The sequence below is a fragment of the Leptodactylus fuscus genome, chromosome 5 (genome assembly GCF_031893055.1).
Source record: "Leptodactylus fuscus isolate aLepFus1 chromosome 5, aLepFus1.hap2, whole genome shotgun sequence".
Taxonomy (NCBI): Eukaryota; Metazoa; Chordata; class Amphibia; order Anura; family Leptodactylidae; genus Leptodactylus; species Leptodactylus fuscus.
Window position 1 is genome coordinate 145648985 of NC_134269.1, and position 25729 is coordinate 145674713.

The following is a 25729-nucleotide window of genomic DNA, read 5'->3' on the forward strand; positions in this document are numbered from 1 at the left end:
TCACTTTGTAAATGTTTTAAAACTCTTAATAAAAATTGCAATTAAAAACAAAAGAAATGGAAATTCTTTACGTAAATCAGAGCTTTGCACACAAAACCACAATTTAAATTTTTTGCTCCTGTACCACTTCCTCAAAAGGCGAATGTGATGGAGCAAGGCCATCAGTCTCTGATGGCCTAATTCACGACATACATCTGGTCAGGGCCGCCGATAGGCCAGTATTACTGCTACTGGCGTCAGGGGCCCGGCCAAATTGAAAAATGGGGGGGCCCGGTTTTGGCCCGCCACCGTGTGCCAGCCCTCTGGCGCCCGCAGCAGTCATTGTATGTCCGATTTCAACTCAGATCTGCGTCCAGAGGACACAGATCTGAGTTGAACACATACGCGGCTGAAGCAAGGAGCTGACACAGGTCAGCTCCTTGCTTCGCCGCTGAACGCCGCCTACTGGCTGTGTAGACGCGATGTGATGACGTCACATCGCGTCTACAACTGTGCGCGAGTGAGAGAGAGAGGCGCGCAGAGAGTGAGTGAGAGAATCTGGGGGCAGAGATGTGGAGACATGAATCTGGGGGCAGAGATGGAGGGACATGAATCTGGGGGCAGAGATGGAGGACATGAATATGGGGGCAGAGATGGGGGGACATGAATCTGGGGGCAGAGATGTGGGGACATGAATCTGGGGGCAGAGATGGAGAGGACATGAATCTGGGCGCAGAGATGAGGGGACATGAATCTGGGGGCAGAGATGGGGGGACATGAATCTGGGGGCAGAGATGTGGAGACATGAATCTGGGGGCAGAGATGGAGGGACATGAATCTGGGGGCAGAGATGGAGGGGACATGAATCTGGGGCAGAGATGGGGGACATGAAACTGTGGGCAGAAATTGGGGACCTGAATCTGGGGACAGAGATGGAGGGGACATGAATCTGGGGGCAGAGATGTGGAGACATGAATCTGGGGGCAGAGATGGAGGGACATGAATCTGGGGGCAGAGATGGAGGGGACATGAATCTGGGGCAGAGATGGAGAGGACATGAATCTGGGGGCAGAGATGGGGGGACATGAATCTGGGGGCAGAGATGAAGGGGACATGAAACTGGGGCAGAGATGGGGGACATGAAACTGTGGGCAGAAATTGGGGACCTGAATCTGGGGACAGAGATGGAGGGGACATGAATCTGGAGACAGAGATGGAGGGGACATGAAACTGGGAGCAGAGATGGAGGAGGGGACATGAAACTGGGGGCAGATGAAGGGTGTATATGAAGCTGGGGGAGAGATAGAGGGGGGACATATAATTTACGGGTGACTGTAGGAGGATTATACTGTGTGCGGGCACATGAAAAATTAATGAGAATGGGAGAAGTCAACATAAAAGTGGGCGAGGCTAAATTTGCCACGCCACACATTTTGTCCCTCTTTCGGTTCTTCAAAAGTTGGGAGGTATGGGTACAGGGGGCAATGGAAAGATGTTAGAAGGTGGAAGGGGGGGATGATTGTTGGGGCATCGGGTGTGCGGCACTGCGGAGAGGGAACTGGGGCAATAATATATAAGTTTCTAGCTGGAGAACTACAAGGCACACAATACCTCCAAAAGTATGTGTGCTTTGTATTAATAATGATGTAGGCTGCTATGCTACTAGCATAGCAGCCTGTTTGGGGGTGGGACTTTCACTTTAAAGGAGTGTTCACATTGTGTTTTTGGCCTCCCTTGCCGGGATACGTTGGTAACCAGTCACAATCAGCTACCCACTTATCCCTGCACGGAGAACTGCAGGCCCCCCTTTTTTTTTAATGGCCAGTTCTTCGTGCAGGGATAAGTTGACAGCTGATTCTGACTGGTTACCAACGTATCCCGGCAAGGGAGGCCAAAAACGCAATGTGAAAAAGCCCTGAGGATTTATTAAGAGGGTTCTTATAAATGGTGTTGGCTCTCTATAGGCGCTGTCACACGTAGCAGATTGTACCTGCAAATAGAATCTGATTAAGCCTTGTAACACTGCTAAATAAAGGGAAATGTAATACAGAATTGCTATGTCGCAAAATAAGGTAGTTTTAAAATGGCGGCGGGGGGGGGGGGGGTGCAGACACTTAGGCAGTATGGGGCCCCAAAATTCCTGATGGTGGCCCTGTGTCTGATGTAAATGATGAGGAAAATGTAGGCCAGCTACAGCAGAGTGTGTGCAAGACTTCATCGACTTGCCTCTGTCACCCAGCTGTTTTCTCTGTCGTGTGAAGAAGACTTTATGTTTGTACTTGTTTATTGTTAGGATTTCAAGGGAAGTAAAGCCTGTATTTTCAATAAAGATTTCAGAATTCAAACAAGCATCCCCCTCCTTTCTTTGGTACTACGCACATCCTGTCTCTGAGTCGGAAGTGACGCGCGTTTTCCCGCTTGGCTCTCCTTCCCCCTCCAGTAGCCAGGCTCGCGGCGCTCCGTGGCTGGCTTGCAGGGCGAGTTGCGGCAGAAAATGGCGGACGGAGTGGACCACATAGACATTTATGCGGACGTCGGAGAGGAGTTTAACCAGGTAACGGTCCTCCCTGTTACGTTTGGTCAGCCGCTATTGTGAGAGGGCGATAACGGCTGACCGGTCTGCTGCTCGTTAGGCTGTGGTTCAGGTCCAGCGTGTGCAGGGCTCTCAGTCACCGCTTATGGCTGCAGCTGGCGCCATATCCCGGCCTGTAGTTTTCTTTGTGTAGGCCTCGTGTGTGTGTGTGTGTGTGTGTGTGTGTGTGTGTGTGTGTAGGCCGCGCGCCCGCTGCCCCGCCCACTCAGCTGAGTGCAGGCCTGAGAACAACAATAACAGGCCGAGCGTGGCTTGTGCCATTGTGCGGCCTTACCGTGCACTCCAGCGCGAGGTTACAGTGTGTGTCTGACCCGTACACCTGAAAGTGCGCCGAATTATACATTGTGTCAATGTCTGCGAATATGTTTACATGGTGTTTTTTTTCTTGTGTATTGTGTTCCACGCCCAATTCAATGCCAGATCTGTGTCCCATTGTTTGTAATAGAGTCCGCAGTGGTGTTTACACAGATATTAAAATAATCCGCAGAGGATCTGTGGGTCTGACACTGTGACCCTAAACAGATCAGCTGTTCTGGCAGCCTCCACACACGTTACAGCATTGGCCCAGGGTGTGTGATGCTACTAGGAGTTAGACTGCACACAATAAGAATACATTTTATTTATCTAGCACCAACATATTCCCTCAGCACTTTACAAATTGTAGGGTTCAAGTACAGGCAAAGAGATACATTACAGAGCAATAGTTCAAACATTGGGACTAATGGGGTAGAGGGAGTGACACAAGAGGTAGCAGGGGGATCTTCCCTGGAACCACCACGAAGTGGATGTTGTTGCTGTGACATGAGTAGGAATGCTACCAGTCCATTTCTATAACTTGCAGCACCCAGAGCCTGCCTGGATAGTTGATCCATCCTGGTGTTGGACCCCACAGATCTTTTAAATATCCACCAAATTTGACTGTAATGCGATTGTCTGCTTTTAATATTGGTGTCCTACCATATTAATTAGATTTGCAAGGCTCTTGCACCCAGGACCAGATAGCCCCTCCCCTTAGATCAGCTGCTCTAGAACAGCACAGCTCCCTATAATGTTCAGGGTTAAGAATATTCAATAGTAGTTCTGACTTTTTTATTTTGCATTTTAAGTGTCACACAGAGAACTATATAAAATAAATGATATGCAATGCCAAATTTAGAATTATTTTTTACTACATTCACGCAATAAATGCACTCATTGAGGTAAATTTATCATGTCCTGTATGCCAGTTTTCTAGGATACAAGGCATAGAAAGTCACAACTTCTTGGGCAAATCGGTGCTTTCCTTAATAGCGTTTTGGCTTACATTTGCCTTTTTGTTAATTTTTTTATTTATTTTCATGGAGGTGCTTTACAATATGATTGGCATGCTAGCATTATTTTGCGTATTGATACATTTACAAAAATATCACATTTATCTTGTGCGTTTGTGTTTCACTACTTCTGATCAAGAAGTATATTATTTGTGTAGCCTTACTCTGAGAACTGTTTTGTCTAACCTTGAACTGCTGTTGATTGAGACTCTGGGGCTTATACACTCACCGGCCACTTTATTAGGTACACCATGCTAGTAACGGGTTGGACCCCCTTTTGCCTTCAGAACTGCCTCAATTCTTCGTGGCATAGATTCAACAAGGTGCTGGAAGCATTCCTCAGAGATTTTGGTCCATATTGACATGATGGCATCACACAGTTGCCGCAGATTTGTCGGCTGCACATCCATGATGCGAATCTCCCGTTCCACCACATCCCAAAGATGCTCTATTGGATTGAGATCTGGTGACTGTGGAGGCCATTGGAGTACAGTGAACTCATTGTCATGTTCAAGAAACCAGTCTGAGATGATTCCAGCTTTATGACATGGCGCATTATCCTGCTGAAAGTAGCCATCAGATGTTGGGTACATTGTGGTCATAAAGGGATGGACATGGTCAGCAACAATACTCAGGTAGGCTTTGGCGTTGCAACGATGCTCAATTGGTACCAAGGGGCCCAAAGAGTGCCAAGAAAATATTCCCCACACCATGACACCACCACCACCAGCCTGAACCGTTGATACAAGGCAGGATGGATCCATGCTTTCATGTTGTTGACGCCAAATTCTGACCCTACCATCCGAATGTCGCAGCAGAAATCGAGACTCATCAGACCAGCCAACGTTTTTCCAATCTTCAATTGTCCAATTTCGATGAGCTTGTGCAAATTGTAGCCTCAGTTTCCTGTTCTTAGCTGAAAGGAGTGGCACCCGGTGTGGTCTTCTGCTGCTGTTGGCCAACTGCCTCAAAGTTCGACGTACTGTGCGTTCAGAGATGCTCTTCTGGCTACCTTGGTTGTAACGGGTGGCTATTTGAGTCACTGTTGCCTTTCTATCAGCTCGAACCAGTCTGGCCATTCTCCTCTGACCTCTGGCATCAACAACGCATTTCCGCTCACAGAACTGCCGCTCACTGGATGTTTTTTCTTTTTCGGACCATTCTCTGTAAACCCTAGAGATGGTTGTGCGTGAAAATCCCAGTAGATCAGCAGTTTCTGAAATACTCAGACCAGCCCTTCTGGCACCAACAACCATGCCACGTTCAAAGGCACTCAAATCACCTTTCTTCCCCCTACTGATGCTCGGTTTGAACTGCAGGAGATTGTCTTGACCATGTCTACATGTCTAAATGCACTGAGTTGCCGCCATGTGATTGGCTGATTAGAAATTAAGTGTTAACGAGCAGTTGGACAGGTGTACCTAATAAAGTGGCCGGTGAGTGTATGTGTGTGGTGTATTTTTTTTTTTTTTTTTAAATGACAATTTGTAAGTTTACATGCAACTTCCAAAATAGTCAAGAGAGTAATACAAAATTTATTTAGTTTAAATGGGTTACCAGGCCCTTATAATTGACAAGCTAACAGCATGACAGCCAATCTTTAATTGATGATCTATTTCAAGGGGTGCAGCGTTCTGGTGAGCGTTAGTCTTTTCACTATTTGTCAAGCACAGCGCTGTATATTTGTACAGCCACTGTGGGTGCTATTGCAGCTGTAGCTCAGGGAAGATGACTTTATTCACCTGCCGTGGAGGTGTGAGTACTCCAGAGCGTAATAGCAGTTCTGGTTCAGATTTCATTGGGCTGGGTGAGCCTCAGGAAGGTTTGTGAGATTAATCTTTTGAGGTTTGCCCAACAAATGCTCATCTCCAGTAGACTCCTGTGCCCCATAATCAACAGTATCGGCAGTCACTCATGCATTTGATCATTGATACATTCACCCTTATTATAATTAAACTCTGGGGAAGTATAAGGTATGGCCTAAAATAATAATTCGTTAATCATAATCAAGGTAAAATGCCCAATTAATCATAATTTTGATTTAGGTCATGGTCAGAAATGTTTGCACAGGCCCAGCAGTGCCTGCGGTCCAACATCAGAGATCCCTCAACTGTAGTGCCAGCTCAGCTCCTGAACAGGCGCTCCATGTTTGCAGTGCTACTGCTTGCCATGCATGTATGCCAGGTATCAGCAAGTGCAAAGAAAAGTCTCATGCACAGTGCTACATAAGATTTTTTTGTCAAAGTGTAAAATTGCCTTTTGAGGCATTATTTCGACCTTTGTATATATCTGTTTTGTCAAGTCCTTTATTCTCAAAGTGTCTTTGACTTGTAGGAAGCAGAATATGGAGCACATGAACAGATTGAACTGTATGAAGATGTCATCTCCCCTTCTGCAAATAATGGAGATGCTCCTGAAGATCGGGACTACATGGATAATCTTGCTACATCTGTCTCAGATGATGTAGTGAAAGGGTCAGCACCCAATGTTGTATTCACTTATCCAGGGAAGAAAATTGCTTTGTATATTGGAAATCTAACATGGGTAAGTGATTCTAATTCTGTCATTTTCAGTCTCAAAGAACGGTACTTTACATATAAACATATGTATGGATTGTAAATTTAGAAACCTTTTTCTCTGTAAAGTAACTTGACTTGCACCTGACCTTCATAAGGCTTCATATGACGTGTGACTTTGGATTTCCATGAGTGGACAATCCATTGTCGATTCCATAGATTTTTATTTATTTATTTGATATCTATATAAACCACTCTCTTCAAACAGCAACATATCTTGAGCATATTGCTATTTCCTTTGGAAGCATCTATCTTGCAAAGAATTGCAACAAAGTGAGTGCTTGGGTGGTATTTAAAGAGGACCTTTGGCCACCTTTATCAACTCCAACTCTGGTTCCTTCATTAGGTGCTGATCCACTGATTCCAGAGCAGTTGGATTTTATTTCTCTAGTCTCTACTGTTTCTGATCCTTTCTTTCAGGTGGGTGGTTCTGGGCTGGAGCAGAGAGACTAGGACAAGCCATCTCACAGTAGAGAGCCTGATTAGCGTATTGGGTGCTGTTAACAACAGCGCCTACTGCTCCAGAACAGTATAGGCCAGAAAACAAATTCTAACTATGCTGGAAAAGGTGGAGTGTCGCTTATAGAAGAATACAAGGACTTTGTGAAGGCGTTGAAAGGTCCTCTTTAGCTAACTTTAGAGCTGTTGCCTTCTTGATAGGTAGACATATAGACAGGAGCTTCTGTATTTATTTATTTTGTTTTTAAATCCTAGTTGCTGTTATACTTTCTAGTACTACTTCAAGCTCATTCATTTTTGTGCCTATTTCTATTTCTAGTGGACAACAGATGACGACTTAACAGATGCTGTTCATTCTTTGGGTGTTAATGATATTTTGGAAATAAAGTTTTATGAAAATCGTGCAAATGGCCAATCAAAAGGGTGAGTTGAAATATGCTATTAAAATTAACAACTCAATAAAAACTCATCCGAAAGGAAAAAGTTATAGAGGAAAGGGCGCACTTTCATACACCAGTTTTTCACTGTGAATGGAGCTTTACTCTACTACTGGAAAAGCACTCATGATTTTTGCATTGTTTGTGTGAAATCTACCCAAACCTTTTTTTTTTTTTAATTTCACTCTTCTGAGCATTAAGTTTTATTAATTGCCATGCATTTGCCGTTATACATAATGATAACTATGTATTTGATTTACTTATTTACATTTAATTTCTTTACAAAGGTTTGCACTTATTTGTGTTGGTTCGGAGTCATCATCAAAGAAACTGATGGATTTGTTGCCTAAGAGAGAACTGCATGGGCAGAATCCCGCTGTAACTCCCTGTAACAAGCAATTTCTTAGTCAATTTGAAATGCAGTCAAGGAAAAGTAAGTATCCTCTCTTTCACAGTTTGTTAAATTTACTCCATAGATGAGCTCCTTACCACCATTCTCTGTTTGGCCATGGTTATTGGTGCAAGCTGATCTGAGTACAACACTGTTGGGAGATCACGTGAGTTTAAACAAGGCCATATATAACACGCCAGTAAAAGGTTAAGAGGTTTTGCCATCTGGACAACCTCTGTCCGTATGCTCTGTTTTGTAAGGGAAATGGGCAACCGGTTACATCCTCAACAAAATCAACTCTGATTAAAGAGTTATGTTTGTGAGGCCATCCTTTGGACTAGAGAGAATGCAGTGACCTTCTAATATAGCTCATCCTAAACCACTGATAGACTGGGTTCTCACCACAAAACTTCTATAAGTCAGCTGCTGTCAGCTTAATGGCATTTCTGATAGCACAGCCAACATATATGGCTTCTAGTTCAGGGACTTACCTAAAGGTCCATAAACCTTCATGCCATGGATAACATCAGCCCTTACAGTAGTATTCCAGTTACAAGTCACCCCCTATCCAAAGGAGTTATTTGCTTCCAGCTCTGTTCACTGTATAGTACAGGCATCAGAAGCAACCACAAACAGCTTGGCTGGCTTTTGTGGTCCCCTCACCACTCTGGAGTCCGATGGTATTTACTTTTTTCAATGTTTTTAGGTATAGATACTTTTTGTTGTATTTTAATTGTTGCAGCTACACAGGCTGGACAAATGTCTGGAGAAGGAAAGGCTGGCCCACCTGGTATCAATGCTCGCCTACCTTTTCCACCGGGTGGCAGAGGTAGGGGTCGGTTTCCAACTACAGGTCCTGGTGACAGATTTCCTGGACCTGCTGGACCCGGAGGTCCCCCTCCACCTTTTGCAGGTAAGAGCAACAGATTAGGTATTTCAGTAAGTGAACAAATTTGCAGCAGTCAGTAAAACAGTTTTGTAATAAAGCAATATTTTTACAAATGTATGGCACATTACAATGTGACAAATTAAATTAGCTCACAATAGGAGTGAGTGCTCTGCTTGCGAGAGCTTACAGTTTATGAGGAAATAGGGAGACGTACAAGGTAAGAGCGGTTGTTTGGTTCAATGGTCCATCTGTCATATGTGAAATGTAGAAAACAGGGCACTCACCCGCCACGGGATACATAAAACATTCGTTTTTATTTCATCCTCTTTAAAAAAAAAAAAAAAGGTCAAACCTTGACCATCGGGGTAGTTTTTTTTTTTTTTTTTTAAAGAGGATGAAATAAAAACGAATGTTTTATGTATCCCATGGCGGGTGAGTGCCCTGTTTTCTACATTTCACATATGTCACTGCCTGTCTAGGTTTTTTCACAGTGAGCACCACCCTGGGATTTAATTTATTCCATGGTTTTTTGGCTGTTACAGCCGGGAATTTTTGCCAATACTGACACAAGATTGTAAATACAAGCGTTGTCGCAGTAGTGCCGCTGACTACGTTGTTCTTTGCAATATATGACTCAATGGTCCATCTGTCTTTTAATAAATAAGGTCCTATAACTGAAACGGTATGAGCCCATCAGTAGCTGGTATCTGTGAATAAACAAATATTAAGTGCATGGAGCATAGGATAACTTCTAGATGGAGGTGTCTGGAGCTGAGGATTAGAGGAGAAGGATAGAATAGAACAAACAATACCTCAGAAATTCACAGTGTAGCTTCTTGAACAATACATACTCATACATAAACTCACCAGGAACAGAGTATTATAAACCATAAATATTTATTAATTAATCACATACGGCAGTTCAAAAATGGATAAAAAAAGATAATTACATGAATACAAACATTGACCATGAGGAAGAAGACATAAAATACGTCAAAACTCAAAAGCAATGGAAAACACGAGAAGAAAAAAAGTGATGGAGGAAACCTCACACTATATGTTGTTAAATTGTAACACGGCAGATTATACCAGTTATAACAAATCCACGTGCACAATTGTAAAAGATGAAAAAGAATGCGGAAAGGTTGGTGGCAACAATAATAATGTATGTACAAAAGACACCTATAACTGGTTAATGGAGAGAACTGTAAATGTAACATGACTATTATGTATGTGCAAAAAGCACATAACAATCACACAGTCCATACACAAAAATTTATAAAGGTACAGAAAATAACGCCAATATGATAAACAAAACTAACAGATTCGGTCTGACCACTCGACATAGAGCAGCCTGATACTGCCCAGATAAATATAGTGACATGGAAAGACCACCTATAACTATCCAAAATAGTCACCTAACTTACCCACAGATGTGGTAATGAATAGTGTAGATAACACCCAAGACACAGCAACTCCAACACATCTTTCGTCTTTATCTAGATTTTGTCAGAAGGAAGGATAGAATAGGGTAAGACGTGTTAATGTAGTTTGCGTCTGTGTAGAACAATGACATGTGATAAGCCTGCCTAAACAGAAGGGATTTTGGGGTAATTTTGAAGCTGCTGTAGTTTGGTATTAATCGGAACTGCTGCTGGTTTGTCCAATTGGGGATGAAAAGAGGAGGGAGCGTAGGACCGAGCCCTGAGGAACCCCAACAGCAAGGGGAAGAGGAGCAGAAGTAGCACCAGCCAATAATACACCAAATGAGTGGTCAGAAAGATAGGAATAAAACCGAGAGCGTTGCCCCTGAGGCCAGTACAGTGGAGCATAGTGAGAAGGAGTTGGTGGTCTTTAGTGTCAAATGCTGCAGAGTGATCCAGAAGAATAAGTAGTGAATAGTTCTCTTTAACCCCTTAGCGACCCATGACGTAACTGTACGTCATGGGTCGCATGGGGATGTATGGAGCGAGCTCACACGCTGAGCTCGCTCCATACACGGCAGATGCCGGCTGTATCATACAGCCAGGACCTGCCAATAACAGCAGCGGTCGGTGCCCGAGCCGATCGCTGCTGTTAACCCTTTACACACTGCGGTCAAACGTGACCGCAGTGTGTAAACGGCGCCGGCGGCATGGGCGCCGCCATGTTTCGCCGATCGCCGCCCTCCTGAACGTCACATGAGGGCGGTGATCGGTTGCTATGACAGCCGGAAGCCTATTGAAGGCTTCCAGGCTTGTCTCTGCACTAGATCTATTAGATAATGCCAGAGGCATCGTCTAATAGAAGTGCTGCGATTTTCCTATTCACTGCAATACTGTAGTATTGCAGTGAATAGTATGAGCGATCAGACCCCCTGGGTTTCAAGGTACCTAAGGGGTCTGATCATAAATGTATAACAAGAAAAAAAAAAGTTTTTAAAAGTATTGATAAAATTAAAAAAATATAAAAGTTCAAATCACCCCCCTTTCCCTAGATCAGCTATAAAAGTAATTAAAGAACATTAAACATAAACATATTAGGTATCCCCGCGCTCCAAAATGCCCGAACTATTAGAATATTAAAACATTTATCCCGTACTGCGAACAACGTAGCGGCAAAAAAAATAAAAATAGCCAAATAGCGTTTTTTTAACACTTTGCCTCCTATAAAAAATTGAATAAAAAGTGATCAAACCATCAGATCTTTCCCCAAATGGTATCAATAGAAACGTCATCTTGTCCCGCATAAAAAGACACCACAACCAGCTCCATACATGGAAATATGAAAAAGTTACAGGTGTTAGAACATGATGACACAAATTTTTTTTTCTATTTTGCAAAGTTTATCATTTTTTTTAAAAGTATCAAAACATTTCAAATACTATATAAATTTGGTATCACCGCGTTCGTACTGACACGTAGAACACAGGTAACATGTCATTTGTACCAAACAGTGAACGCTGTAAAAATTAAACCCATAAGAAAATGGCGCAAATGCATTTTTTCTCCAATTGCACCTCATTCTGAATTTTTTTCCAGCTTCCTAGTACATTGCACAGCATATTGAATGGTGCCATTACAAAGTACAATTTGTCCCGCAAACAATAAGCCATCATGTGACTCTGTGAACTGAAAAATGAAAAAGTTATGGCTCTTGAAATGTGAGGAGGGAAAAACGAAAATGCGAAACCAAAAAATGGCCTGGTCCTTAAGGGGTTAAATTTACTCATCAGGAGATTGTTGGAGACTTTTGTAAGGGCTGTTTCTGTAGTTTGTAATGTATGAAAACCCGATTTTAAGTGGTCCAGAAGAGAGTTAGCGGATTAGGCGAGAATAGACCAGGAGTTTAGAGATGAAACGGAGGTTAGCGACTGGTCGATAGTTAGCAGCACAGGATGGGTTGAGGGATGGAGGAGAGGACCAGAGGAGGTGTGATGCAATAGGTTCACTTGTGCAAATAGTAGGGCAAGAAGAAGAAAGGAGCTGGGAGAATTCTTCTATTACCGACTCAAAAATTGAGAGATCCCTATGAGAAGCAAGGGAGGGAAGGCAAGTGATATTGCCTAGAGAATGGGTTATCTCTTCATGGAGGATGTCAATATTGTCTTTGAAATACTCGGCCATGCTTTGAATGCTGAGGTCTGTGACAGATCCTGCTCCTCCGACATAAGGGAATGAAAGGTGTCCGTCGTTTAGGGTTATTAGAAAGAGGAGAGATGAGAGCTATGAAGTAGGCTTCTTTGGTGAGGTGAAGGGCAGAGTTTATAGGCTATAAGCATAAAGTTGAAGTAAAGAAAATCTGCAGATGTTAGATTTTCTCCACAGACATTCAAAACCTCTTGAGCATCACTGAAGTCATATTTGAGGAGTGTGCCAAGGTTGCCAGTGTCTGTATTGGAAGTTTCAGGTGGTCAAGGGTGCTCCAGGGTGGTTTTTGAGAGTCTCATTGTAGTTTTTGGCAAGTTCATGACAGGTGAGAGAAGAGACCAGATGGTAATGACTGTAGGGTGTCTGGGAGGTGCTGCATGTTTACCTCGTGTACATTCCTGTATGTGCAGTAGGTTGGTGTATTTTAGCCAGTATCAGACTGATTAATCCAGGATTGCAGAATAACAGGCATGTTTTGAATCTATGGAATCAGGTTTTTTTAAAAAAGTTTTAAAGCATTTAAAATGTCTTTTCATTTTAGGCATGACTCCTCCAAGGCCACCGATGTGTCCACCTGGTCCTCCAGGGCCCCCTGGTCCCCCCCCACCTGGACAACCACTTCCTCCCCCGTTGACTGGACCTCCAAACAGAGGTGAACGCCCTCCTCCCCCAGTACTATTTCCTGGACAGCCTTATGGTCAGCCACCCCTAGTCCCTCTCCCACCAGGTCCTCCACCACCTGTCTATGGTCCTCCACCTGGTCCACCGCCACCTCAGCAAGGTCCCCCACCTCCACCTGGACCATTTCCTCCACGCCCCCCAGGTCCACCCATGGCATTAGGACCACCACCACACTTACCAGGCCCACCTCCAGGTGGACCACCTCCAGCTCCACATGTGAATCCAAACTTCTTCCCTCCTCCGGGAAATGCTGGTATGCCTACATCAGATAATAGAGGACCACCGTCATCAGACCCGTATGGTCGACCTCCTCCATATGACAGAGTAGATTATGGGCCACCAGGCAGGTGAGTAAACTGAATATCTGACTAATAGACTTTTTTTTTTTCTTTTGCTTTGCTTACATTCCTCATTTGTTTCTTATAGGGACATGGACTCTGTCAGAACTCCGTTAAGTGAAGCTGAATTTGAAGAAATAATGAATAGAAATAGGGCGATTTCAAGCAGTGCTATATCAAGAGCAGTTTCAGATGCCAGTGCTGGTATAGTAAATCTGAATACATTTTATAATTTTTGTATTCTTAGGTGGTTGCAGAAGATGATGAAATTGGGAGTGATATCAAATTTAGGAATTCTTTTCAGTGCAAAGTATTCTGCTGTGTACCAACAACTGAAAGTTAATACTGGGGTCAGATTTAAAATCCTGTCTAAGCCCTCCTCATACAACAGTATTGTGCCCAGTATTTTGCATTAGTAAGCCAAGTATCTTGTATTTGTAAGCCAAGACTTGATACAGATCTCTTCATTGGCACTTTTTCTCTATAGATTCAATTACTGGTTTTGGCATAAAAATGCTGATTCGTAATATTGCTGTTGCCATTGGTGTTGGGTAATAAATTTGATGCATTTATAGAATGTCTAGTCTAAGGTGATACCAACTATTTACTTACATTGTGCAAGAATTAGGTTTTTTTTTTTTTTTTGAGGGGGGTTCTGCATGGAAAAACTTATAAAATATAAAAAACAAAAAAAAACTTTGCAAGTCTTCAGTAGGTGATACCTTTTTTAATGGCTAACTCAGTCCTGTTATTTTCATGGTGAATTAAAAATGACATGGCAAGTTTAGGTGGGTCATGCCAATTATGGCAACACCCTATTTTTATCTTATGTTACACCACAATAGCTGAATAAAACGCCACCTTTTTTTTGTTGGTGGAGCTATGTGAGGACTAATACATTTTTTGGGGGGAGGGAGGTGAGTTCACATACACATTAATTTGTGCTTTGTGTTATTTATTTTTTTAAAATATATATATATTTTGGGATCAATAACCTTTGGATGGCTCTGACATATACGATAAAGAAGTTTTTCATTTTACATTATTTTTTAAATAACAAATGGTATTTGTTTGAACCCCCTTTATGTTTGTTATATAATATATATGTACATGATTGTCCTTCTGGCTGCTATTGCAGTCCCTTGGAGCCCAATGATCTCACCACATTATTTGACCCCTGTAGCTAGTGGCGGGTAACAGCTGTGTCTGCTCTGTGTCTGTATAGTGGCTGTGCCTTGTATTTCAGCTTTGTCCCATTCAAGTGAATGACATCTGCTACATCTAGTTATCATTTTTTTCTTGTTGCAGTTTCGTGATGGTAAATATATGCCTTTTTTGTTTTTTCCATTACAGGTGATTATGGAAGTGCAATAGAGACTTTGGTAACAGCTATTTCTTTAATTAAGCAATCCAAAGTATCTGCCGATGATCGTTGTAAAGTACTGATAAGTTCTCTGCAGGATTGTCTTCATGGAATTGAATCAAAATCTTACGGTTCAGGGTCTAGGTAATGTGTTCTGTCTTCATTGGTATATGCCTATTAGTGTAGGAAAGCAGCAAAAGTTCATTGTAATGAAAGATTATAATTGGATATGTTTTAAGTCTCTTGCATTGGCTATTAAGGAGTGGTTTTCTTCTCTCCTAGTGTCTATTTGCCTAAACATGGCTGAATACAAAAGGCTGCATAATAACTTCATCTAGTAAGACTTTTGATTTCAGGCTTGAGGAAGATAACCATTTATGTCGTCATAAGCCTAAGTCTCCTTAAAGTGAAGATCATCTGAGACTTTAAAGACATTAGCAGCATTCCTTGTAGTGAAGACCAGCCTCTAGAATATATTCCTAATCTGTTTTAAGAAAGACTTAGTAATGGGAGAGTGTTTTTAGTTTTAAGGGGAATTAATTGAGTGATTTCCTTTAGAAGACGTGAGCGTTCAAGAGAAAGGGACCACAGTAGGTCACGAGAAAAAAGCAGGCGTCACAAATCTCGCAGCAGAGATCGCCATGATGACTATTACCGAGAAAGAAGCCGTGAGCGAGAAAGACACCGTGATCGGGAACGTGATCGTGACAGAGAGAGAGACAGAGAGAGAGAGTATCGTCATCGCTAAGAAGGTGGGTATATTATAGGCTGAATCATGGAGGAGTTAAGCTCTGCAGAATGAGTCAATGTATTTGTGTAAAAGAACAATCAGTCTAAAATATTGGTATATTGGTAAGTAACTGCTTAGGGTGGAGTTTAAGCCAGGCTTGCAATAAATTATCTCAGTATTTGCAATTTTACAAGTAATCCAGAGGACACACTTTGAAAATTTGGATATTACATTTTTGAGAAAAAGGCCTTTGCATGACTGAAGATTGCATATTGTGAAAGTGCAGTCTTCAGTCTCATGGGTGTCGTGGTGGAGATTAGCGTGTAGGTTTATTTTGATACTCATTTCCATAGAAAGTTATTTAGTGATGTTATAAAAATGATTGCTCAACGAGTAAAATGCTATAAACAGGTGAGTCATTCCAGTTATTTTAACTTATTTTCTGTTGCTTCTTTATGGGTCCTTCTCCTAAATTCTTTACAAATATGACACTAAATGGCATGAGAACCTTTGTCCAGGATTTTTGTCCCTCTCCCGCTAATCTTGGTGACTTGCCCTGCAGTGATGGCATGTAGCACATGTGCACCTTTCCACTGTGGCCAGAAGCAAGCCTCAGTAGTCTTGTGATGTGTTTGACCATTGGTTAGCTGCAGCAGTCACATGTGCGTGCAATAGATGTCACCAATGCTGTACAAGTAAGCAAAACAAGATGAACCACTTTTTTTATTTTTTTTATTAGTTTATTTTTATTTTAGCACATTCCCTACTTTTGGTGAAATGTAAAAAAAAAAAAAAAAAAACCTTTTTGAAGTCCAGTTCACACAGTGCAGTCCTCATAAAAACCCATTTGGTTCAGGAAAATACAAGCATTTTTGTACTCGTGTCAACTTGACCTGAAGTGGCCCGCTCCAGATGTGAGTGTTAGAAATTACTTGTATCCTTTATGGAAAAATGATTGTAGCGGATCTTTTTTAATGATTCTACTTTGATTCCTTAGTTCCTAATGGAATTACGGTTTGGTGGTTTCCATATACAGTGTGACACTAGCAACCCTGATTGGAAAATGTCAGACTCTGTAAGGACACCCCACCAATATCCTGCTCTCGTTTTATGCATAAGTATTGAGGAGGAATAGCACACTTGCATAGATAGGAAAAAGATTTATTTAATAAACTGTGGCATTGAGGACTGAACCAAATGTAGGAGTAGAATAGCTTTTCTAAAGGCTATTCTGACGGGTGCTTAGTTTAAAATGCATATCCCCAATGATAGAGCCCCTTTAAATTTACAATAGTACATTCATTTATAGCAATTACAATAAAAGCTCAATTTGCGAATGGCATTCAGTTATTAAGAAAAAAAAGAGTCTTGGAAATGTAATTCTGAGGTGCTATGTAGAACGAAACACACTAATAAAAGGGATGCCTGCCAGTTAACAGCAGCAATATTATAAAGTCTCTTGTGGTACAGATATGCGTTTTGAATATCTATTTTTATCATGGATACCATCCATACACTCGATTACTTGACCAGTGAAGATCCTTCTCCCATAAAGGGTCTTAGTGCTTGGACCTTCATTAGCCCCAAGAGCAAATTAGAGGTGTTTGCGTTTCCATGATTCCTCGCCACTGAATTAAACAGTAGATACAGTCAAGCATGTGAAGGTGATTGTTGGAAGAACCTGTCAACTTAGAACTATAACTAAAAATAGGGAAAATATTTTAATACCAGAACATGCAGATAGTGGAGTATAAACTGTATTCTATTTCTTTTTTACTATTTTTAGTGTTTTTAGACATTTTTGAAGATATATAAAAGGACTATAACCATTTATATTTTGATGTATAGGGCAGTTAATGACTTAGTGAGTACATCTTTGTGTCAAACTGCAAATTTGTTGCTGTGAAAATTAACTTAACTTAATTAGCTTGTATGTAAATAAGCTGTTTGTTGCACTAAGTTGAATGTTTTCTTCTGTGCTCACTGCATTTTGATTATAACAGTCTATACTTGGGTGTGACGCTAGCAAACATCCACAGGCACAAATGGGTGCTCTGGCAGGTGCAGCTATAGAGAAGTTAATCAAACAACTTATTTGCATACAGATTAAAGTTTACTTTCATGTCAGCAAGTTTTTAATCTAACACAAATACGTGTTCATTATTCCACTAGTGGCCCCTACAACAGCAGCATATAAGTGGTTTGAAAGTAATGGGTGGTGGTAGACTTTGTTAAATCTGCTTAAAAAGCAAATGCCTTATTACAATGTAGACTAAAAAAAATATATTATTGGACACACAAAATTGCTTCTAAAATGGCATTTTCTATAGACTTTGCTTTCCGTTATGCATTCATACTTGTGTAAAACCAGTGTGAAGCTGGATTAACATGTGCAGTGTTCTTGTATTCAAAGCTAGAGGTGTAGTCATTAAGACAGAAAAAGACTATAACGTCTTTAATAACCGCCCACTTATTTGACTGCACTAAAACTTGCATATGTGAATCCAGCCTAAGACTTAAGAGTACCCCACTGATCTGCAACTTATGAGCTATGGTAGGCCAGATAGTGTTCAGGCCAGTGAATCCAATGTACACCCAAACCGAGTTTTCAGTTTAAAAGCATACTTAGCCTGTTGTATGTAAATGGAAAGTAGACCGTTGGCAATAAACTGTTTTCTGCAAATGGACTGTATGGAGGCCATAAGGAATATAAATATCACGGGCACGTGTGCGTGTTACAGTGGAGTAATGTAGGACCGTGTTAAACACTTTACATCTTCCATAGAGAGAGTGCAATATTGACAGAACATGTATTCATGATAACTTTTAAGTTCAAAATAACCTACAACTCAGTGTTGGTGTACAGTTCCTGTTATGCAGGAATAAAACCTTTATTGAGCCACGGTGCCAAACCAACACTATGTACATGGGTCTAATTGTATGAGGTAGCCTGTCAACCCCCAATATTTGCTGTTAAACAGACTGTCCTCAGTCCCTTTTGGTATAAGCACCATTAGAGGTGTCAAACAGGACTTTTCTACCTCTAATTGTTCACTGAATAAGCCTATAACTTTTTTTTAATTCTCTGTGGACATTTTACCTACACAAATATAAAACTTGCATATCTAAATGTTGGATCAGGAGGAGATTGCATCGGAGCCTCAGCCAATTAATTTTTTTTTTCTTGGAAGTTGTTCTAAAGAGTGCCCTTGAGGGGCAACACGGTGGCTCAGTGGTTAGCACTGTAGCCTTGCAGCGCTGGAGTCCTGGGTTCAAATCCCATCAGGAACGACATCTGCAAGGAGTTTGTATGCTCTCCCCGTGTATGCGTGGATTTCCTCCCATTCTACAAAAACATACTTACATTTTTTTTTTTTTTTACATCTTTTAAATGTACGTTGTGATCGCTATATGAAGCTCACAATCTACATTTAAAAATAAAAAAATAGAGTGCCCTTGTGAGCAGTTTGATGCTGCAGTACTTATGGGTTACCTGTTACAGTTCAGGGTATGAAACTGGGTGTACAGGCAGACTTGTGAATTTTTGAGTCTTCCTATCGAGGGACAGAGGCTGGTGGGAAGGGAGAAGCTCCCAGCACATTAATAGGCCAGGCATGTATGCGCTCATTCACATAATATGCACAAATGTTTTATCGAAATGTAAATAGTTAGGCCAGCATGTCACTGATGATAGATAAATAGTAAATTACTAAATAGTAATGGTTTTATTTTCTACTTAACTCTAAAGACTTTTGTATGTTTACTGTTTTGTTTCCTGCTAATGTGTGCACAATACTTGATCTTGTCCAGAACCCGTTTAGCACATATGTTGTACATTCAGAGATTTGTATTTTTTTATTATATTAAATTTTATTAAAAATAAACCTTATTTCACTTCCTAAAATTTGTAGTCTTGCAAAAATGATTCAATACCTTTATTTATGAAAACGGCTTAAGAACCATTTTGTCACCAACTAGCTTTGTGTCCTTCCCCTTCCTAGCTAGCTAACAATGGCAATCCTCTGTAAGTGATAATACAGCCACTTAAGTGAATAAAAACGTCCCTGTTGTATTTAAAAGTTTACGTCAGCATATCTATTCCTTGGGAATGAACAGATGTAATAATGTTTCATTGCTGCCGTAATGTGTTACTATGCCAAATGATGTTGTATTTCAGAGTTCTGTTATCTGAAGTTCAAGATTTCATAGTAATGTTACTCTGCCTATTTCACATACAATAATTTTAGGGATTGAATTTTGAGGGTTTTTCTAGCTCCTTTTTTTTAATGCTCTATCTGACATCAGGTATGGAGAGATGCTTGTGCGCGTCGGATGGGACAGTTACAGAGGTTACTATTCAATGCCTATAAAGTTTTGTGCACTTAAATATGTACAATACGTGATGTCACATCAGACAATTGTCTCAGACACTGTCCACCCAGCATTTGGTAGGGTCACTTTGTACCCAATGTCAGATCGGGTGGTAGAGAGGAGCTAGACAACCCCTTTAAATGTTATAAATTTTGCCAACTAATTTGTAAAATACATTGTAACTTTCTTAGTCTTACTGTACAGTGCTCCTCTGAACTTACATCCTTGCATTAATACAATTCTTATTTTGTAAACTGTCATATGTCTTACACGGCCTCTTTGATTTGCCGTATGTTAAGGTTTTTTATAAGCACAAGTATTTTGCTTAAACCATTGTAATCAAGTGCTAAATTTTACTTGTTCAGCAGTGTTAACATATGTATTATTAGGCAACATAGGAAGAGATTGTGTAGATGCAAAGGATGTTTTTGTATTATAGAAAGAATTTTTAGACATATCTTTCAATATGTGTATTTTGGAAGAATTTCTATTTTTTTTTACCTTTGAAAATGTAAGCTCTTTTCTTTGTTAAAAATATACAACATATTCACATAAATGTGCTCGTACAAAAAAATGGGTAATGCAAAGTGTAAAATAAAAATCCCAGCTCCAAGTATGTGAGCATTCCTACTGATAACTGTACTCATCAAATCTACAGTTGTTTACTAAAACTTTTAGAAGTCGCTAACTGTAATAGTCCCTTCCCCCAATGCTGTGTGAAATACAGAAAGTCCAGCATATGTACTAAAAGCAGGCCTTTAGTTCATCAGTGTCTGAATTTAAAAATATACACATGCACATACACATCTCTCACTCTGTCTATATTATTTCTGAATATATATATATATATATATATATATATATATATATATATATATATGAAATAAAAATAACTTCGCAATTGGTTAAACTACTGCAGCGTCATATCTTATCACAGGAAACAACAAACATCAATGTAATGTCATTGGAAAAACACTTTTCAATGACTTTTCATTGCTTTTTGCTTTCTGTGATACCGTATCATTCTGCAGAAGTTTGAGTTAACTCTACTATGTGTGTCTATATATATATAATATAAAATATAACGTGTGTATATATGATATAAAATGTGTTTCGGACCTTTAGTATGTTCTTAGTCATAGCATGTTGAGGTCCAAAACCCTAGAAGTGAATGTTTGTCTGATGGGTTCCATACATTGATATTACTGCATAGTCCATATGTTGGACTTTGTAGATTTCACATAACATGGTTTATGTGCCACCCTGCACATGTGAATCTATTTTTTTGGTCTAAGTTGAGCTGTAAATGCATATTTCCTTCCCCCACATGCTGTTATATTTTTTTATCACTTCGTGGAACATGGGTGAACCCAGATCCCTGCATTCCAAAAAAAATAACTCTTTAGTGTATAGGACTTAAAGGGGTTGGCCACCTTTAGACCAATATTGACAAACAAATGTACAATAGAAAGATATACAATTTTCCAATATACTTTCTGTATCAATTCCTCACAGTTTTCTAGATCTCTGCTTGCTGTCATTCATTGTTACTTCTAGTGGATAAAACTCTGACCATGGTCATGTGATATACGGTCCATGGTCATGTGATGAGTACACAGGTGCACAGCTGATTACCAGGCAGACGTCTGGTTATTTATGCTGTGACTATAATGAGCAGCACCTGTGTCCTCATCACATGACCATGGACCGTAAGTCACAATCCTCTAGAAGTAACAGAATGAATAACAGCAAGCCGAAATCTAGAAAACTCTGAAGAATTGATACAGAAAGTATATTGGAAAATTGTATATCTTTCAATTGTACATTTGTTTGTCAATATTGGTCTGAAAGTGGCCAACCCCTTTAAGTTATCTTTTTTATAATATCTTTCCTTAGGAATCTGTATCAGCAGGTGGTATATGTGTTGCTATCTCTTAAGATTGTGTGTTGCAGGGGCCCAAAATTTTATAGCCTCTTGTATTGAGGCCTTTTTATATTTAGCTGATATTGCATCACTTAAAGAAAATATGATACTGCATTATATGCAGAGATGCGTCTAAAACAAATTGCCAAATTTATATATTAGAAAAGCCTTTATTAAGACTGAGAGTGATAACTACCAGGTATTTTCATGAGCCCTAAATGTCTGATAGATGTGGCATCTACCTCTGGGACCTGCACCTATTTCTAGCATAGGGGTACCCTGACCTCCTGTCTCACCTGGTGCTGCAGGAGCGGTTATGTTAGCCTAAGATTCACATCCCTGTACCTGCTTCACCATACATTGAACACATTGGCATCAAATGTTATTTTGATGTGTATGAGACAAGATATATTGTCAACAGTATGGCTAAAAAAGTGCTATATAGCTATTTTTTTTTATTTTTGCTATTATTCCTTTTGAAACATCAGTCACATAATATGTCCTGTATGCATGGGGAGGGCAAACTTAAATTTGTGAGATGTTTTAACATTTTACACAGTTTTTATTTTGTTTGCACGCAAAATAATCCTGGTAGATTATCTGAATAATTTATGGAAAAGAAAGTTTGCAGACCTGATGGTACTGTGAAATTGGCCTTTCAGAATAACTTTGCAAGGGAGCGTGCCTAAAATACGATTTGTTGTAGCATTTTCAGCACATTGTACAAATATTGACTGGCTGTATATTGGTACTTTGTAAATACCTGTATAAATAGAACATTTTGATAATTCATACTTGGTGAGTTCTCATGTAATATTTCATTAAGGAATCATACACCCTTCCTGAATAATAACTGTGGGTTCTAGAAGTCACCTAGTTTATTTGGGCTGGTTACAATGCCTTTGGTCATAGACTTGAAAAACAGCTTATTAAAATTTTTAGAAAATGCAGAAGGGGTGTATTATTCCTAGAATAACCTGTGACCTAATATAATGTGATGCTGTTTATGTATATTAAAAAAATAATAAATTCTGGGGGATATTGGAACAAATATCTGTACATATGATATATATGGCACTATTTGTCTATTTTCAACATTTTTACCATGTGCTTACAATCTTGTGTCCTGAGAGAAGATTACATCTAAGAATAGAGGGCGCAATAGACAGATCAGGCAGTTTGCTGTTGAAGTATTGGCACCAGTGCTAGCTGATAAGCATAAACATATCCGGGGTTGATGAGAGTGCTAGCAACATTTACAGCTACCCTTTAGCCCTAATTTTCCTACGTAAAAAGTTTTTACTTCCAACATATCATGGCACTGCACCTAACATGAAATAGAAGAGATTTTACTAAACTAGTGAGGCCTATTAGTGCAGTAGCCAAAGCTACTAAGTTTTTGTTTAGTAGGAAAAATGTAGCATATAGTTATTTTTAGTTCACTTTTTCCTTGTGGTTATACTTTGAGTATTTTGCTTTGTGTAATTTATACTGCCATCTGAAAAACTACATCCATTTTACACTACCCAAAGAATCAGGTGTCTCTGTACCTATGTTCAGTACTAGAGATGAGCGAATATACTCGATCGAATACCTGCACCGCATAGCTCCCCTTGCAAAATCACTTCCGGGGCTTTGAATTTTTACTGCCCCTCCCACCTTCCCTGGCGCCGGGAGCTATGCGGCGGAGGTATTCGATCGAGTATATTTGCTCACCTCTATTCAGTACCGAATCCCTAATTTTATGCCCCTATAGAGGCAGGAAGGAGACATAAACTTAGAACAGTTCTGTAAAACCGTGCACAGATCTCTTTATAAAATGTTTACACTTTGTGTAATCTTGGTGAACATTTTAATAGTTTTGTTTGTTAGCACATTGTGTATTTCTACATTTACATGTTTAGATATTTTTCTGTGTGTTTCCTGCTATGTTTATAGTTGTGTGTTTATGCACTTTATTCACATTTAACTGTATATAAGGCTGTTTTAGTAACTGATTAACGCTAGGTTCACACCTGCGTTCTGGTCTCCGTTCTGTGGTTTCTGTCTTCTGCATGCAAGAAGACGGAAACCACAGACCGGGTCCAGCCGTGAGCGGCGGTGAACGTTTTATGCTCTCAGCCGTGAAACTGTTTTTTTTAATCCGGACACAGAGTACTGCATGTCCGACTCTGTGTCCGGATTAAAAAAACCCGGTTTCGCGGCGGAGAGCATAAAACGCTCACCGCCGCTCACAGCCGGACAGCTTTCTCACCCATTCAAATGAATGGGTGAGAGAGTTCTGCAGGTTTCTGTATCCTGCCCCTGTTTTATGCAGGAAACGGAAACCTGCAGAACGGAGACCTGGGCGCAGATATGAACGAGCCCTAAATTGTATTTTGAGAGCGATATTTCTTCAGTATACTGGACAATCGTATATGCATGTAAATGTTGTGTAAATATACATGGAAATCTATGTAGCTGCATGTAACTCCCCATGCCAAACACTCATTACAGCTGGAATGGTTAATGCAACATTATGTGTACTGTGCTAATTTTCTGTTCTGACAAGAATTGTGTATGCCTTGTACCGTATCAAATCTACATCACAAAATTTTAACACATTACAGCTGACAGAAGAGGAACATCTTGAAAGATCAACATCTACTCTGCACAGAAGACACTTGGCCTTCAGTTTGCTTCATGACTCAGTTTCTGAGAACTTGTGGATAAAAATGAAAAGATCTAGATGTGAATAAAGCAAATCTGCAAACATGGTAACCAGTAGATCTACTTTTATTTCTAAGTTGCTTAAATGTTTTATTTGACTGAAACCTGTGTGACGTAAACATTAATAGCTCTTGTATCTTTGGTTATGCGTTACAATGAAAACTTAATGTGCAACCAGTTGCTAGTCCAGTTTTTTTTTCTTGTTTTTACATTAATTTGTTCTTGTTAGAAATGTTCATGTTCTGATGTTTGTACGTTACGCCACCTCAGTTACTAGATGTGGTATTGTAATAAACTGTTTAATGGGGCTGATGTGTAAAGCTGTTCAAGTTATTTGCTGTTTACACCTCAGGGAAAGGCTTGTTTTAGCAATATATACATTTGACTTCTCTTTACCACAATTTGCATTTTTGGGTGCCCATCGTTCATGTAAAATATCTGAATTTAGATGTATGTGTTAGTCGGCTACATCTGTTGGATATTTTATGAATTTACTTATCTATGAGCGTACTATATCTGGTAGTCAATGGAGACACAAACCATTTAGTCAATGCATGCCATTATTGTGTATTCTACTAGGCCACCATTCCATCTTGCATCTATGACTGTGTATTGCAATTTGTGTTGGAGTATTACTCAGTGTCACCTTTTGGTTTTGCAAATTTGCTTTAGTAAAAAAAAAAAAAAAAAAAAAAAATTAAAAAAAAAAAGTTAATTGTAAATTCCTTTTTAACCTCCAGCATTTTATTGTAGATTTTTGGTCCTTCCCATTACTGCATCATCCTGTGGTGGGATTACTAACTTTGCTTTCCGTTCAATGCTAGTTTTCTTTCTGTGAAAGATTTATTGTAGACCTTCTCTACTTCCTCTTATATTGGAATGCTACATGATAACAAGTTTGCAAGACCTCTGGTGGCATGGTTACACTGCTTGAATGCTGTTACAAGTTCTTCCAGCAGTAAATTCTCTTCTCTGTGGTAAAATAGGCTACAAGCTATTTGCATACAATACAAAAGGATATTACATTATAACAAGCCAAGGAAATGTTCATTGCATATTTGTTGCCATCATGCGAAACAACTTTGTGTAAAGATTGTTTTTCTAATATACATTTTGTCACTAAATATGTTAACATGTTGCAGTCAAACAGAACCAGGTAAGTATTTTTGATGTTGTTTCCTATGTATTGATTAATTGTGTGGTTCAGGTTTTCTGATCAATGTGAAATGACTGGATTCTTTTTAAGCTAAAATTGAACTCTTTACACTATTGCAGTCCCTTGGGCTATACGCTGCTCGCTGACCTTTTTCTGATAATGCCATCATTTCTTCCCATTACACGTTTAACTGC

General features: G+C 40.0%; 1 protein-coding gene across 4 annotated transcripts; it reads left to right on the forward strand.

The window, feature by feature from the left end:
- Positions 1-2378: 2378 nt before the first annotated feature.
- Positions 2379-24430, forward strand: CPSF6 (cleavage and polyadenylation specific factor 6). Of its 4 annotated transcripts, none has more exons than XM_075274394.1 (10): positions 2379-2533; positions 6217-6426; positions 7237-7340; positions 7642-7787; positions 8485-8658; positions 12805-13291; positions 13371-13486; positions 14636-14789; positions 15204-15397; positions 24280-24430. In XM_075274394.1, the coding sequence occupies exons 1-9, from the start codon at positions 2474-2476 to the stop codon at positions 15391-15393; spliced, it is 1641 nt and encodes a 546-aa protein (XP_075130495.1). In that variant the 5' UTR covers positions 2379-2473; the 3' UTR covers positions 15394-15397; positions 24280-24430. The 4 variants fall into 4 exon arrangements, with proteins under 4 accessions (XP_075130495.1, XP_075130496.1, XP_075130497.1 ...); XM_075274395.1 differs by having other exon boundaries at positions 15207-15397; XM_075274396.1 differs by having other exon boundaries at positions 8488-8658.
- Positions 24431-25729: the final 1299 nt, after the last annotated feature.

Coding starts and splice junctions, on each gene's coding strand:
- CPSF6 (XM_075274394.1), top strand. CDS start 2,474: ATGGCGGACGGAGTGGACCACATAGACATTTATGCGGACGTCGGAGAG. Junction 7,341..7,641: donor GCAAATGGCCAATCAAAAGG/GTGAGTTGAAAT, acceptor TTCTTTACAAAG/GTTTGCACTTATTTGTGTTG. Junction 8,659..12,804: donor TCCCCCTCCACCTTTTGCAG/GTAAGAGCAACA, acceptor TTTTCATTTTAG/GCATGACTCCTCCAAGGCCA.